Source organism: Ictidomys tridecemlineatus, chromosome 11, assembly GCF_052094955.1.
Source record: "Ictidomys tridecemlineatus isolate mIctTri1 chromosome 11, mIctTri1.hap1, whole genome shotgun sequence".
Taxonomy (NCBI): Eukaryota; Metazoa; Chordata; class Mammalia; order Rodentia; family Sciuridae; genus Ictidomys; species Ictidomys tridecemlineatus.
In genome coordinates this window covers 112,219,962-112,234,209 of record NC_135487.1, presented here as the reverse complement: position 1 = coordinate 112,234,209, position 14,248 = coordinate 112,219,962, and the positions used below count along the sequence as shown (strand labels likewise).

The 14,248-nt window shown below is 40.0% G+C and overlaps 1 protein-coding gene across 1 annotated transcript; it reads left to right on the top strand.

Moving 5' to 3' along the window:
- The first annotated feature begins 2,925 nt into the window (after nucleotides 1-2,925).
- On the top strand, nucleotides 2,926-4,962 carry LOC101955000 (zinc finger protein 639). The gene has a single exon (XM_078027112.1). The coding sequence runs from the start codon at nucleotides 3,441-3,443 to the stop codon at nucleotides 4,896-4,898; it is 1,458 nt and encodes a 485-aa protein (XP_077883238.1). The 5' UTR covers nucleotides 2,926-3,440; the 3' UTR covers nucleotides 4,899-4,962.
- The last annotated feature ends 9,286 nt before the right edge of the window (nucleotides 4,963-14,248 follow it).

Below are 14,248 nucleotides of genomic sequence, written 5' to 3'. Positions count from 1 at the left end.
ACACATGTCAGGTAACCTCTCCACCAGAGTCATGACCCAGCCCCAAGGACATTTATTTTTAGTCTAGTCAGTATAGAGTGATACTCTTGATAGTGACTGTCACAAAGGGTTTATTTAGAATACTATTATATATATATATATATATAATAATTATATATAATTTCTATGTAGATTATACTATTCTTTGCCTAAAGAAAAGAGCAGTCACTGATATTGTCAAGACGTTGAGTAGAGCAAAGAGAAGTATCCTAAAGATGCACTGTTTAGAGTAGAACCTGATGTTACAGAATACATAGGGGTAGCTTTTATATTTTTATATCTCTTTGATTTGGTTTTACTTTCACCTTGGGTGTCTTTTTTAATTTCAGCATGGGACATCTTTTTTGGTTTTCTGATCTTTCTTTATTGAAGATATTTTCCCATTCTTACCCTGAAAAATGGAAGATTGCAGACAACAGCAAGAGAAAGAAACCAATAAAAGAATGAAGGGCACATGCTCTTTCTTGGACAGATCCTCTCATCTCTCCTGCAGGCCCACTGTGGACACTTCCTAAAATGCCTGCTCCCCAGAGAAAGGAGGACACAGTCAATAGAATACTGGCAGTTTTTTTTTCTTATTGCAAATGCCTTGGCAGGTGCCCTTCTCAGGCTGACAGTTAATTTAGAGCTCTGACTTTAACTCACCCCCAACACATATCAAGTCTACTACAAGAAGCACCACTCCCCACCTGCCCAAATCTGGAAATCCACAGGCTGTCAAGGACTCGTGATACTCTGCCCCAGCACAGAACAGTTTACTTCTTTCCAGTAATATGACCAGGCATGTCAGGATTGACCTAGACATTGACACACTACATACTTTCATCTAAAGTATTTTCAGTTTTATTCTTAAAAATGCAATTGGCATGGTTTGAATGAACTTTCAGGTAGCAGAACATGGGAAGGTTCCTGGAGAGTGGCATTCCTGGAGAGGGCACGGAAACTCTGCACCTCTTCTCCCTTACCTGTTCTCTCTTTTCATCTGTCAATCTATTCTGTAATATCTTTTGTTGATAGACCAATAAATTTGCAAACACAGTGTTTCCCTGAGTTCTGTGAGCTGCTCTAGCAAATTAACCAAAAGTGAGGAGGGGATTAGGAACCCCAATTTATAGCCTACCATCTATACATATAATAGATTTATGAAATGATTATATGATAAAATATAAATACACACACACACACACTCCACAGCCTATGCTTGCTTTTGGAATCCAAAGTGGAGCACAGCCTCATAAGAATCACCCTCAAACTGTGGGATCTAACCCTATTCTCTAAGAAGTGTCAGCATAGAATTGAATTACAGGGCTCCCAGAGGGGATCCACTAGAGAACTGACTGACTGTTAGAGGATCAAATATCCACACACATTTTGATGAAAAAAAGTCATTCTGCATTAAGTGTAAGAAAAGAGAAAATGTACTTTTTTTCTATAATTTAGGGATGTTGGTCTGTAAAAATAGAGCTTCTGCCTCTGCCAACTCAGATCTTAGGGACCAGCCATGAAAATAGTAACATAAATAAACATCAACAGTGAAATGTGCCAGTTGGTGATTTCTCATTTTGACACATGGTGAAAAGAACAGTTGGAGTCTTGGCCAGTTCATATTTCCCTTTTACATGGGTTTGAAATGCTTTCTGGGGTAGTGAAAATTGCCTTGGGTAACACAGTTTTCCTACACAATAATTTGTTACCATTTTCTCAAACATCATGCAATTTTGTTGGCATTATATGAAACTTATTTAAGAGATTAGTAATAACATGCTTTACCTCATGCTTCTATTTTCTGCACCTCTTTTAAAAATTTGCTATCAAGTCCACAGTTATATTATTAGTAATTTTATAATAAGATCTTACTTTGTATTTTTTATTATGTACTACTATTGTGAATTCCTCTGTACTTTTGTGAAGAATCTGTACTTTCTCTTTTTACTCTGGTTATGGAACAATTTAAAATGATAAATTTCCATTGGGGTATGCCTGTGTGTGTGTGTGTGTATGTGTACACATATGTATGTGTGATTTAAACTTTTCTTTAATATTTTATATGTCTTTGTATCTGAAGACAAGCCAGGACATTTTTCTTATGTTTATGTTATTTTTTCTTATCTGTGCTCGCCCAATGTGTCTTTTTATTTTTTTGTTCTAGAAGTCAGATTGGGACTCATTTACCTTAGCTTCCCTTTTATACTTCTTTATCTTCTTGTTATAGATGCTGTTACCCCTTGTGCTCTATTTAGAGACAGACTTCAGCTTGGTCTCTCAGTGTGCTAATTCATTGTTTTTGCATTAGAAATAAAAGCTACTCTAACCTTGGAGAAGAAAACTAAGGTGAAAAAAATTTCTGGTCTTGAATTTCTACATTGGCAATGATTTCTTATATTTGAGATAAAGAGGACAAATTCTTAATGTAAAAAAGAGTTAAATTAAACATTATTTGAATCTTAAATTTCTGCTGTTTGAAATTTTCCATCAAGAAAAAGAAAATGATAAGATAAGCCACATATAATATTTACAATTTTAATAGTATTCAGGTATCTGACAAGATTTATGGTCATTGGAAATCTTCAAATTTGGATAATAGTAAGACAAGCAACTTAAGGAAGGATAAAATATTTCAACAGATACTACACAAAGAAACGAATGTAAACATCAATGAACACCTGAAAATTTGCTCAAGAGCACGAGTCATCAGGAAAACAAAAATGAAGACCAACTCACATCCATTATATGTCTAAAATTAAAATGACAATGCCAAGTGTTGGCAGGGATTTAGAACAACTGCAGCTCCATCCTCTGTTGTTGAGAGGGATACATGTTACTATCATTTTGAAAAACAGTTTGGTGGCTGCTTATAAAGATGAGCAGGAGGTGAGCAGCGCAGGCGCGGAGCGAGGCTGTGAGTCTGGCCGCGCAGCCTGGGCCTGGGGCCTAGCGGGCTGGGCTTGGGGCACGCGGGAGGGAGAGGGCCGGTCCTGACAGAGCGCCCTGGAGCGCGAGGGCCTGAGCGGCGTCGCCCGCGGCCCTCTCCGCCCGCGCTCGGCCGCAGCCACCTCAGCTGTGCCTGGGCCGCCTGGGGCCCCGGGGAAACGTTTTTCTTAGGTGATGGTCTTCCCCTCCTTACAATTGTTGGCCGAGAAAGAACTGGAAACAAGATGTAACTTGGTGGTGGCAGTGCTTAGCCATGAAGATGTACCCACATACAGTTAGAGTTATTCAATGTCCAGGAATCAGAAGACATGTATTTGCATCTCTGGTTTTGCCATTTCTTAGTTGACTTGACTTTCACTGAATATGTTTCTTCATCAGTAAAATTGAGGTATTTTTTTTACCACCTGTGGAAACTTTGTAATTCATTTTTCCTCACTGAAATATTAAGAATTATACCAAATTGAAAAGATATGAATGAGTATCCTAAAAAAAGAAAAAGGAAGACTTTACACCCTTCTCGTTATTCAGATTCCTCTGGAATAAGCAGAATTGCAGATGGATTCAATGGGATTTTTTCTGATCATTGTTACAGTGTCTGCTCTATGAGACAGCCAGACTTAAAATATTTTGACAACAAAGATGATGATTCTGATACCGAGACATCAAATGACTTGCCAAAATTTGCAGATGGAATCAAGGCCAGAAACAGAAATCAGAACTATCTGGTTCCCAGTCCTGTGCTTAGAATTATAGATCACACTGCCTTTTCTGCAGAAAAATCTGCTGATGTAGAAATTTGTGATGAAGAGTGTGACTCACCCGAATCAATCAACCAGCAAACTCAAGAGGAGAGTCCTATAGAAGTTCACACCGCTGAAGATGTCCCCATTGCTGTAGAAGTGCATGCCATTTCTGAGGATTATGACATAGAGACAGAAAACAATTCCTCCGAGAGCCTCCAAGACCAAACTGATGAAGAACCACCAGCTAAACTTTGTAAAATTCTTGATAAGAGCCAAGCTTTGAATGTGACTGCTCAGCAGAAATGGCCTTTACTGAGAGCTAATAGCAGTGGCCTCTATAAATGTGAACTTTGTGAATTCAATAGTAAATATTTTTCTGATTTAAAACAGCATATGATCCTGAAGCATAAACGTACCGATTCAAATGTGTGTCGAGTATGTAAGGAAAGCTTCTCTACCAATATGCTTCTGATTGAACATGCCAAACTACACGAAGAAGATCCCTACATTTGTAAATACTGCGATTATAGGACAGTAATTTTTGAGAACCTCAGCCAGCACATTGCAGACACCCACTTCAGCGATCACCTGTATTGGTGTGAGCAGTGTGACGTGCAGTTCTCCTCAAGCAGTGAACTCTACCTGCATTTCCAGGAGCACAGCTGTGATGAACAGTACTTGTGTCAGTTCTGTGAACATGAAACAAATGATCCAGAAGACTTGCATAGCCATGTTGTAAATGAGCATGCATGTAAATTAATAGAACTAAGCGATAAGTATAACAATGGAGAACACGGACAATACAGCCTCTTAAGCAAAATTACCTTTGACAAATGTAAGAACTTCTTTGTGTGTCAAGTATGTGGTTTTCGGAGTAGACTTCATACAAATGTTAACAGGCATGTTGCTATTGAACATACTAAAATATTTCCTCATGTTTGTGATGACTGTGGGAAAGGCTTTTCAAGTATGCTAGAATATTGCAAGCATTTAAATTCACACCTATCTGAAGGGATTTATTTATGTCAATATTGCGAATATTCAACAGGACAGATCGAAGATCTTAAAATTCATCTAGATTTCAAGCATTCGGCTGACTTGCCTCATAAATGTAGTGACTGCTTGATGAGGTTTGGAAATGAAAGGGAATTAATAAGTCACCTTCCAGTCCATGAAACAACTTGATTATTCTCTTTATTTTGATTTACATAATGTTTTTGTGAAATAATAAATTCAACCTTTTTTTTGAGATGTTAAAAAAAAAAAAAAAAAAAAAATAAAGATGAGCATACACTAATCATGTGACCTGTCAATGCAGGGACCTATGGTGGCTTTGCTTCTTTTGTGGCTCCTGGAAGGCAAAGGTCTCAATGCTGGAGCACACAGAAGGACCCTTAACGATTTCACCTGCAAGTAAACAAAAGAATTCTGTTCAGATGGAACTGTTAGACCCCACTTATGATGCCCAGACACTGGAATTAGGGCAAAGCATGCAGGAAGGCATAAACATGGTGGGAGGTAGTAAAAAAAATGAGTCAAGGGGATGCACTGGGTCTGGAGGAGATTCCAGGTTCCAGCTTAGAGGATAAGCTTCCCTGTGCACCCAAATCCCTGGTGCCCCAGCCATAGCCCTACAGCATGTCATATGGTCAGATCCTACTACTGTCCTTTTATTACCCAGTTCATACTACATGTTATGTGGTCTGAAGAAAAATAAAGGCCTTGTCATATTCCAGGAAAAGAAGGATGAAGCATGAAACACGCACATGTAGAAACAGCCTGTACTGAAGAGGACATATTGGGGCAAGTTCCCCTGTTAAGTGTGTGTCTCATTTTTCATAAGGAGAAGTCAAATTGGCAGGGACCTCAGAGATGATAGAAGTCTAGGTCCACCTTTAACAGATGGAGGGTAGTAGCTCACAGAGGCAAAGGGGCCAACCAATGGCATACAACCAGTTAACATTTAGCCTGGAGTTAGAGACCAGAAATTTGGAACAAAAGAGGGTGGCCTGCACACTGGAGGGAGCCAGCAGGAACTGGAGGCTGTGGGTTAACTTGGCAGGGATAGGAAGGGGCTGTACAGAGCCAATCCTCTAAGTGTTGTGTTAAGAGGCTCAGGAAAGAAAGCAATTCTCGGAGAAGAACCAAAGGGAATTAATTAGAAAACAAGAGCTAGTTAATATACATCCCATGCTTGATCACACTATGGGTGTCAAGGCTCTCAGGGTACAACTTAGGAACATTCCTAGAATGCTCAACTGCTCTGATGTTTACCCTCTAAGTTTAAAGGTTTAATTTCTCATATTTAAAACAATCAGTTATACATGAATTTTCTCTTAATAGGATTTCTAGGGAATTATTAGCACAGCATTTAAGTGAATGTAGAGAATACCTGCTATATATATATATATATATATATATATATATATATATATATATATATATATATATATTTTAAAACTTTTCCCTTAAAGTGTATTTTTTTCTATTCTTTTATTTTTTTTATTGGTTGTTCAAAACATTCCAAAGCTCATGACATATCATCTTTCATATATCTTTTTTTCATTATCAGTTTTTTCTTTTATATCCAGGAGACCAAATGGATCTTCCTTCATGTTTTTTAAAGAAAATGAGATGTTAAAATAAAATGCTGTTCTTAACCTAATTTTGTGCACTAAAGTCAATTCATAAGGTTATGCCTTATTTGGTTTTTTATAAAGTAGTTCAGGAAAGTCCAGAATGCACTTATGGCCTCAAGATCTCTTGGTAGACAACTAATTCACAGAGAGACTTTGAAAGTTTCTTCCCTCAGGGACCAACTGAACTGCATTTCTCTGGCTCCTTGCTTGACTGACATCAAGGAGAGAAAATTGGGCTAAAGGGGAGAGATGGTGAGGAGAGGAGAATAATAACAGGGTAGAAAGCTGAGCGGGCAGGAGGGTGAAGGGATGGAATCTTAAGAGGAGGCTATCCAGGAGCTAAGACCTGTGTGGTGAACCTGATATCTCCTAGAAGGTAAAGGAGGTCAGGGTCACTTACAGAGCTGATGTCAGATGGTGATGTATTTGAAGCAGGCTCTGTGACTGTGTAAGATGGAATCGTTGCTTTCGCTCCAAGTTAGTCCTTGCCTTCTTCAAAATATCATGTGTCCTGGTCACTGAAAGAAGAAAAGAGCCCCAGAAAGAAGGAATTTCCAGCTGGGCCCTACTTGCTGGGCATGCATTTTCTTCTCACCCCTCAATCATGGCCTCTTGCTGACCCCTTTGTCTCCCCCTCCTTCTGCAACCACAACTGCTCATGTAACAGGAGGGTTGGGCCCAGTGCATCAGACTCTCCCTTCCCAACATTCCCAGTGCCTCTGTGGTCACTGTTTATCTGCAGCACAAGTGGGATATCTGCAAGACCATCCCTTTCCTCTGCTGTTCCACAGCTCAGGGGCACCTACGCTGGCTGACAATGAACTGCTCCATGTTCTCCTTCTGCTGGTTAGCAGTCTTCAGACGCTCAGCTGTGCTCTCAAGGAGCTTCTCCTGTTTAGATACTTGGGCTCGCAGATCCAGGAGCTCCCTTTCCATTGATTCATCCTGGGGAAGAAGGACAAGCTCTCAGACAACAGTTTGGAGACCGAATGTATCCAGTTCTTTGTGGTTCCTACCAATCAGAAGCAGAACTCTATAATCTTCTCAGCAGACTGAGTTCCCTTCATTATAACTTCTCAATCCCTCAGTTCAGAACAGTTGAGAAAAAGACCACAGGTAGGAATGTTGAGAACCTGAAAGCCCCCAATCAAGGATCAAGGAGACTGTGACTCCAGACCCACAGCAACTCCCAACTGTGAACAAGACCTCCAAATCAGTCCTTGAAGTAGTTTTGTCTCACCCTTCTCCCATCCATGCAGGACTTGGAATTTCAGACATACTATGTCTGGGACACAGGGCTACCTGATGACAGTGTTCACATTTCAAAATGTCTGTACGAACCTGAAGATGGTAAAGTGCTTCCTTGTAATTAGCATAGTTTTTTTTCCCCAAACATACCAGTTACATTAATATGGAAATAAAAACTAGTGAGGGGATCCAGGGACTAGCCCACCCAAAGCAGGACAATTCTTTAGGGGCTCTACCTTTTCCCCAGATTGGAACACAGATAAAAGGTGTGTTGGGATTCTAGGAGCATGACTGAAAGAAGATGCAGGATCACAGTGACTTCCTTTGATCTTTTGACCAAGAAGCCCTGAGAAATGGAGAAGCTTCAAAGGCCCCTGAATTTTAGTTCAAACTTCAGATTTATTGGAAGCAGATATTTATAGATTACCAGGGCCTCTATGTCTGTGCTTCTCCATTTCCTTTTCTTCTCTTTGAATTATTATCTTGGGGTTTGGGGTGTGAGGACAAAGTAAGGTAATCAGAGCTTCAATGAAAACATCCACCAGGGGTCTCCCTCCAGGATGCTACATTAAGATCCAGCACATTCTAACAACCTTGTAGCTCCTGACCCTCAGAAAGCCCTGGAACTGAGAATACAGAATCTCAAGGGGCAGAAGAGCAGGGCTTATACCAGAAGACAACACTGGCCTCTTACCACTTTGCCAGGCAGCCCAGGGCCGTGGAAGCTTGGTAAAGCTGCTCTCCAGAACATGGTCAGGAGTGAGGCTGACTCATCTAGGGTGCGCTGCAGGGCATGAGCACTGCTTCTTAGCTCATGGAAACATTTGCTGCCTGGTGCCTGTGGAAAGGTGGGAGGGAGCCATGGACATCACTGAAGTTGAGACATCTTAAGGTTCACGACATTGCAGCCCTGCACAAGACTCAAGCTTCCTTTGTTGATGAGGCACAAAGCATGGGCTGCTTGAACCTGGAAACCCTGGCTCATCCCTTTGAGGTCCCAGGACTGAAGTGTGGCTCCTTTTACCTGGAATGACTCCTCACCTGGACATCCTATATAAGGCTGTCACAGCTCATTCCCATGTCATGTCCTCTACAGACCTTTTACCTTCCCTGCATGCAATAAAAGACCCCTCTGCACCAGTGAACGAGAGGCACAGATATGACTTCTCACATTGGGCCTGTGGCCCATTAGTTGGTTTATGAATAGGGGTATGTATCTTGCCCTGAAGTGGGGGTTACCTGGATGCAAGGCTCTGTCTATACATCCATGGGTCTCTGGTGGCTCAGACAGCACAGCCATTGGCCCTTGTTGTCTCTCAACAGAGATGTACTCTGAGAAGCATTTGCAGATTGCTTCCCTCCCATTTCCAGGTTCTTACTCTTTCCACACACAAGGCCTTTATGGATGCAAATCCCTTAGTACCTGTCCATCTGATTGATTTTAATCCACATGGGTCAGCATGAGTATAACAGATAATGAGCCATGAGACCGTGCTGATTTCAACATCATATGGGCATCAACTCTTAACAAATACTTTACTGAGGATGGTGGCAACACTGCACAGACATCTCTGTGGCTCTGAGGCAGAATATCTAGTTGGTTTCCTATACCACAGAGTAGAACATAGAATGAATCAGGAGATAGGGAAACAAGGGCTTGGCTAGAATAATTGGAAGATGCTTTCTCTGTCATTGGGAGATGCAGGCCACAAAAATAAATAGGGGAGAAGAAACTAGAATTAAGGACGAAGGGCACAAAGAAAGAGTGAAGGCAGGAGCTGCAAGTGTGACTACCTCTGAGCCCTGAGCTTCAAGGCCCAGGAAGTTGCATGTGGGTGTCAGGAGAGACTGGATCTGTGCAACCAGCTGTTTCCCCTCTGCAATCTGCTCTCTGAGAGCAGTATAGTCATCAATGTGGCCTATGATGTGGCGGCCACGCATGTTGGCGAAGGAGCCATCCATAGAATCACCCTCTAGCTTCAGAGAGTTCTTCATTCCTGAAGGATCATTTGAATCCAGCTCTGAAAAAGAAAACCACAGTAATAAAGATCTGCTGTTATTCATGATAATATCCTAGGTTCTCACCATTGCAGAGACAGTGAAAGAGCCCAGGCTCAAGAAAGGCAGCCTTCAGAAATGCAGGGTGGCTCAAGCCCATAGACACCTTTTGGTTTCTTTATTTTTATAATCTTTCTTACATCATTACATGATGATAAACTTTCCAGAAAAAAATTTTGATTTCACTGACAAGTGGGCTATTCAGGAAAATATTATAAACATGAAAGTTTTCTGTATAGAAAAATCACAGACAATTGAATAAGAATGTGTACAGGGCAATGACCCAAACAGAGCAACAGGACAACTGTGGCAAGAAGAAGAATGAGAAGAAAGGCAGCCACAGAAGACTCAAGGAACATGGATGATGCTTTCTCTGTCAGGAAAAAGGATGTCGCACACAGAAAATTTTCTAAATTCACATGACACACTTACAGAGGACCAACAGTTATTTGCATTCATAATTTTCCTTCATTGGGTCCAAGCCCTTTAGTTCTCATATTTATACCATTTGTCCTGGTGACAATGACAGTTATCTGAACCAGGAGAAGAGAAAGAAGAGCTGTGGAGGACCAGAGTTAGAAAATCCATGCCAACACCCCAAATACAGAGGAAACACCTGAATCTAGGGAGTAAAAACAACCAGTGTCAAGGACATCACAAACAGCCTGCACCCCAAATCATGCACAGTCTAGCCTTCACCACACAAGATCTAAGGTGCCAGGATTTCCCTCTCATATCATTAGCCTATATATGTCACATAGAAAAGCAAAAGTCAGCAGATTGATATGTTTCTATTATTTGGAAAAAAAATGTTTGATGTCTGGATATTCCACATGAATGTAACTTCCAGTAAAAACTTGTTAGGTACAATTTCATTAACCAACTTTGAGTATAATTTTCTTTTCTAGTACAATGCCTTGTAGTGAAACTTAAATATGCACAAAATCACATACATATATAAAATACACATACATATGCATATATGTGAAACATGTATATGTTAAAATATTTATCAAGGGCCGGGGTGCAGAGTTCAGTGGTAGAATGAAGAAAAAGAAACCATTCTATAAAGTGTGGCAGGTCTAGCACACACAGAAGAACTTGGGTTCAAATTCTCTGTATTACAAAAGTAGATCAAAATGTAAACTATCAATAAAAGGAGTTCCTGCTAAGAGGAGAGTGGGTCAGAGCCAGGTTCCAGTTCAGGCCTCTGGAAGCTGGGAACAAGAGGAAGAGCAGGGACTGAGCCATGCTGCTGCATCTCAGCTGGTACATGGGAACACAGTGACAGGGAAGCCCTGTCAGGAGGAAGTGAAGAGGAAACTCAACACCACACCCACCATGGCAGCTCCAAAAGGGCAAGGCAGCAACCTAATGTATGCTGAGCACTTCCTGCCAGCTGGGTACTGTGCTTAGCTGTTTACAGATATATCTTACTTACAGGCCACAATAAAAAGTCCATGAAATAGTCCACTTTCATCTGACATTTGAGGACATTAACTGAAAAATGAGTATTCAGCGCAACCAGAGAAAATAAGGATTAATATGACCCAAGAATATCTGGCATGAGAATGTCAAGGCTCAGACTTAGAGAAACCAGAGCAGAAGTGATTGAGGATATGGCCATGCAGGTGATGGGAGAGGGTAAATTAATTGGTACCCCCAAAAGGCAAAACAGAATACACAGAGTGGAATGTTGTGTCAAGAGGCTTGGGAGTGGGGCCTCTGTTAAAACTCAAATTAAAACTAGGGAGGCAAGATAGAGGCTGGATATGGAAGAGAGCCAGAGAAATCTGGTGAACATGCTTATCTGAACAGGCAGGCAAGAGACTGGGGCAGGACTGAATGTCAACCACGTGAAATAAGTGTGCCATCCACCCAGCACTTTTCCACAGCCCTGGTTTCCTTAGGGACACGAGCATTGTGCCACAAACTGAGGTCCCCCCCAGGTGAAGAAAAGGAAACCATTCTAGAGAGTGTGGAAGGTCTGTGATGCTGAGATGGAGCCTAGTGAGGTGGAAGGAAGACCAACTAAAAAGCCAAGCACCTGATTAGGTCTCTAAGCCCTGTAAACCCAGCTTGTCTATTAATGTCTCAGTGCCCCTCTTTGCCAGTTGGATCATGTAAAATATAAAAATATAGTAAAACCTGTCCTACTATAAATGACATCGGAAAACACAGGCTCCAGGCCAGTATGTGTCTCCCACCTATAGCCAAACTTCCATAGAAATTTGTTTTTGCCTTTTTAGGTTTCATAATGATTTTCTTACCTATATTTCTTTTTTAAAATTAGAACTGTGTAGTTATATATAGTAGTGGGTTCATTTGGTCAAAAAAATACACACATGCAATTTGACTTCAGTTCATGATTGCCCCCTTCCCTCTCTCTTTTTTCTCCCATTCCCCCTAACATTTCCCAAATCTCTTTCATCTACCCTACTAGACTTCTTTTTTGCTCATCTATTAATTTATATTTGATTGCTTCTTTCTACCTATGCATAAAGGTGGCGTCCCCTGTGGTATATTTATATGTCCACCTAACAACTTTTTAAGAATTCATTCTGGGGCTGGGGTTGTGGCTTAGTCGAGAACACTTGCCTCAAATGCCTGAGTCCCTTTGATCAACCCTAAGCACCAGGTAAAAAATTTATATAAATATATTGTGTTCATCTATAACAACAACAAAAAACAATCATCTGCATTGCCTCCCCTTACCCATCTCTGCACTCTGCCTCTCAATCTTCTCCATTACTGCTCTTTCCTTTATCTGTATGATATCCTATCCTGCCCTCCTCATTTCCTTTGTTCTACTCTAGTTTCTGCATGAGAGTAAATATTCAAGTTTTGAGTTTTTGTGTTTGGCTTATTTCACATAGCATGATATTCTCATTGCTATCCATTTACCTGTAAATGCCATTATTTCATTCTTTTATGCCGTTGAAGAACCCTAGTGTGTGTGTGTGTGTGTGTGTGTGTGTGTGTGTGCGTGTGTGCGCGTGTGTGTGTTTACATACATATCATATATATGTGTCAGAATCATAAAATTTATTTATCTATTAAGGTGATTCCACCATTTAGTGAAATGTGCTTCTATAAACATTGAGGTGGCTGTCACTGAAGTATGCTGATTTTAGAAGTTTTGGCAAAATACCAAGGAGTGGGCAGATCCTCACAGGATGCTTACATCTCTAGTTTTTTGATGAATCTCTACAGTGGTTTCTGGACTTGTACTAGTCTGCAGTCCCATTAACAATATACAAGTGTATATTTTCCCCACAACCTTGCCTGCATTTTTTTATGTATATTCTTGAACATTGCAATTCTGGAGTCAGATAAAATTTTAATATTTCTTTCATTTGCTTTCCCTAATTGCTAGTGATATTGAACCTTTTCTCATTTGGCTATTTGTAATTTTTTTCTTAAGAAGTTTCAATTTCATTTTTTCTATTGCCCATTTATTGATTGGGTTATTTGGGATATTTTTGTATGAAGTGCTTTGAGTTATTTATATATTTAGAGTATTAATCCCTTATCAGATGAGTAGTTGGCCAAGATACTTTTACCATTCTGTAGGCTCTCTCTTCACACTCTTATTTCTTTCTTTTGCTGGGAAGAAGTTTTGTAATTTGATGGTGTCCCACTTATTTATTCATAGTTTCAGTTCACGTACTTTTGAGGAAGCTGGTGCCGGCAATTATATGTAGAATGTTGGCCCTACATTCTTTTCTAACAGTTGCAAGGTTTCTGGTCTAATTCCAAAGTGTTTGATCCATTTTCATTTGAGTTTTGTGCAGGGTGAGAAATAGGGTTTTAGTGTTATTTTTCTAGATAGTTATCTAGTTGTCCCAGAACCATTTATTAAAAATCCTCTTTCCTCCAATGTATATTTTTGCACCTTTGTTAAGTATCAGAGGGCTCTAAGTATTGGATTTGTCTCTGTCTTCTATTCTGTCCTATTGGTCTTTGGGTCTATTTTTGTGACAATATCATGCTGTTTTGTTACTAGATCTCTGCAGCATTACTTATTGTCTGGAGTTTTGTATTTAACAGTGGTACCAATAATAAAAAACAAACTGAAATAGAAAACTACTTCAAGAATTAGATAGTAGGAGACAACTATGTAGGCTAATATATTAACATCCCAACTTGAAGTGGTGGGAATTACAATATATATTTAGGAATACAGTATTTTTCTTCTGGCAGAGCTATTTTTGTTTAATACTTTTACTTTATTTATTTTTACCTGGTGCTGAGGATCCAATCAGTGCCTCACACATGCTAGGCAAGTGCTCCGCCACTGAGCTACAATACCAAATCTAGGAATACAGTATTTTTATTGAAAATTCTTTTTAAAAATATTATTATTTTTACATAATAGCATATTTTGGCATATTATACATACATAGAATAAGTATAACTTGTTGAAAATACGATCCCCCATTATTGTGGTTGTACATGAGGAAGAACTTCATTGTTTGTATATTCATACATGAAGATAGGAAAGATGTGTCTTATTCATTCTCCTGTCTTTCCTATTACATGTTCCCCCCTTCTCTTCATTCCCCTTTGTCTAGTCCAATGAACCTCTAA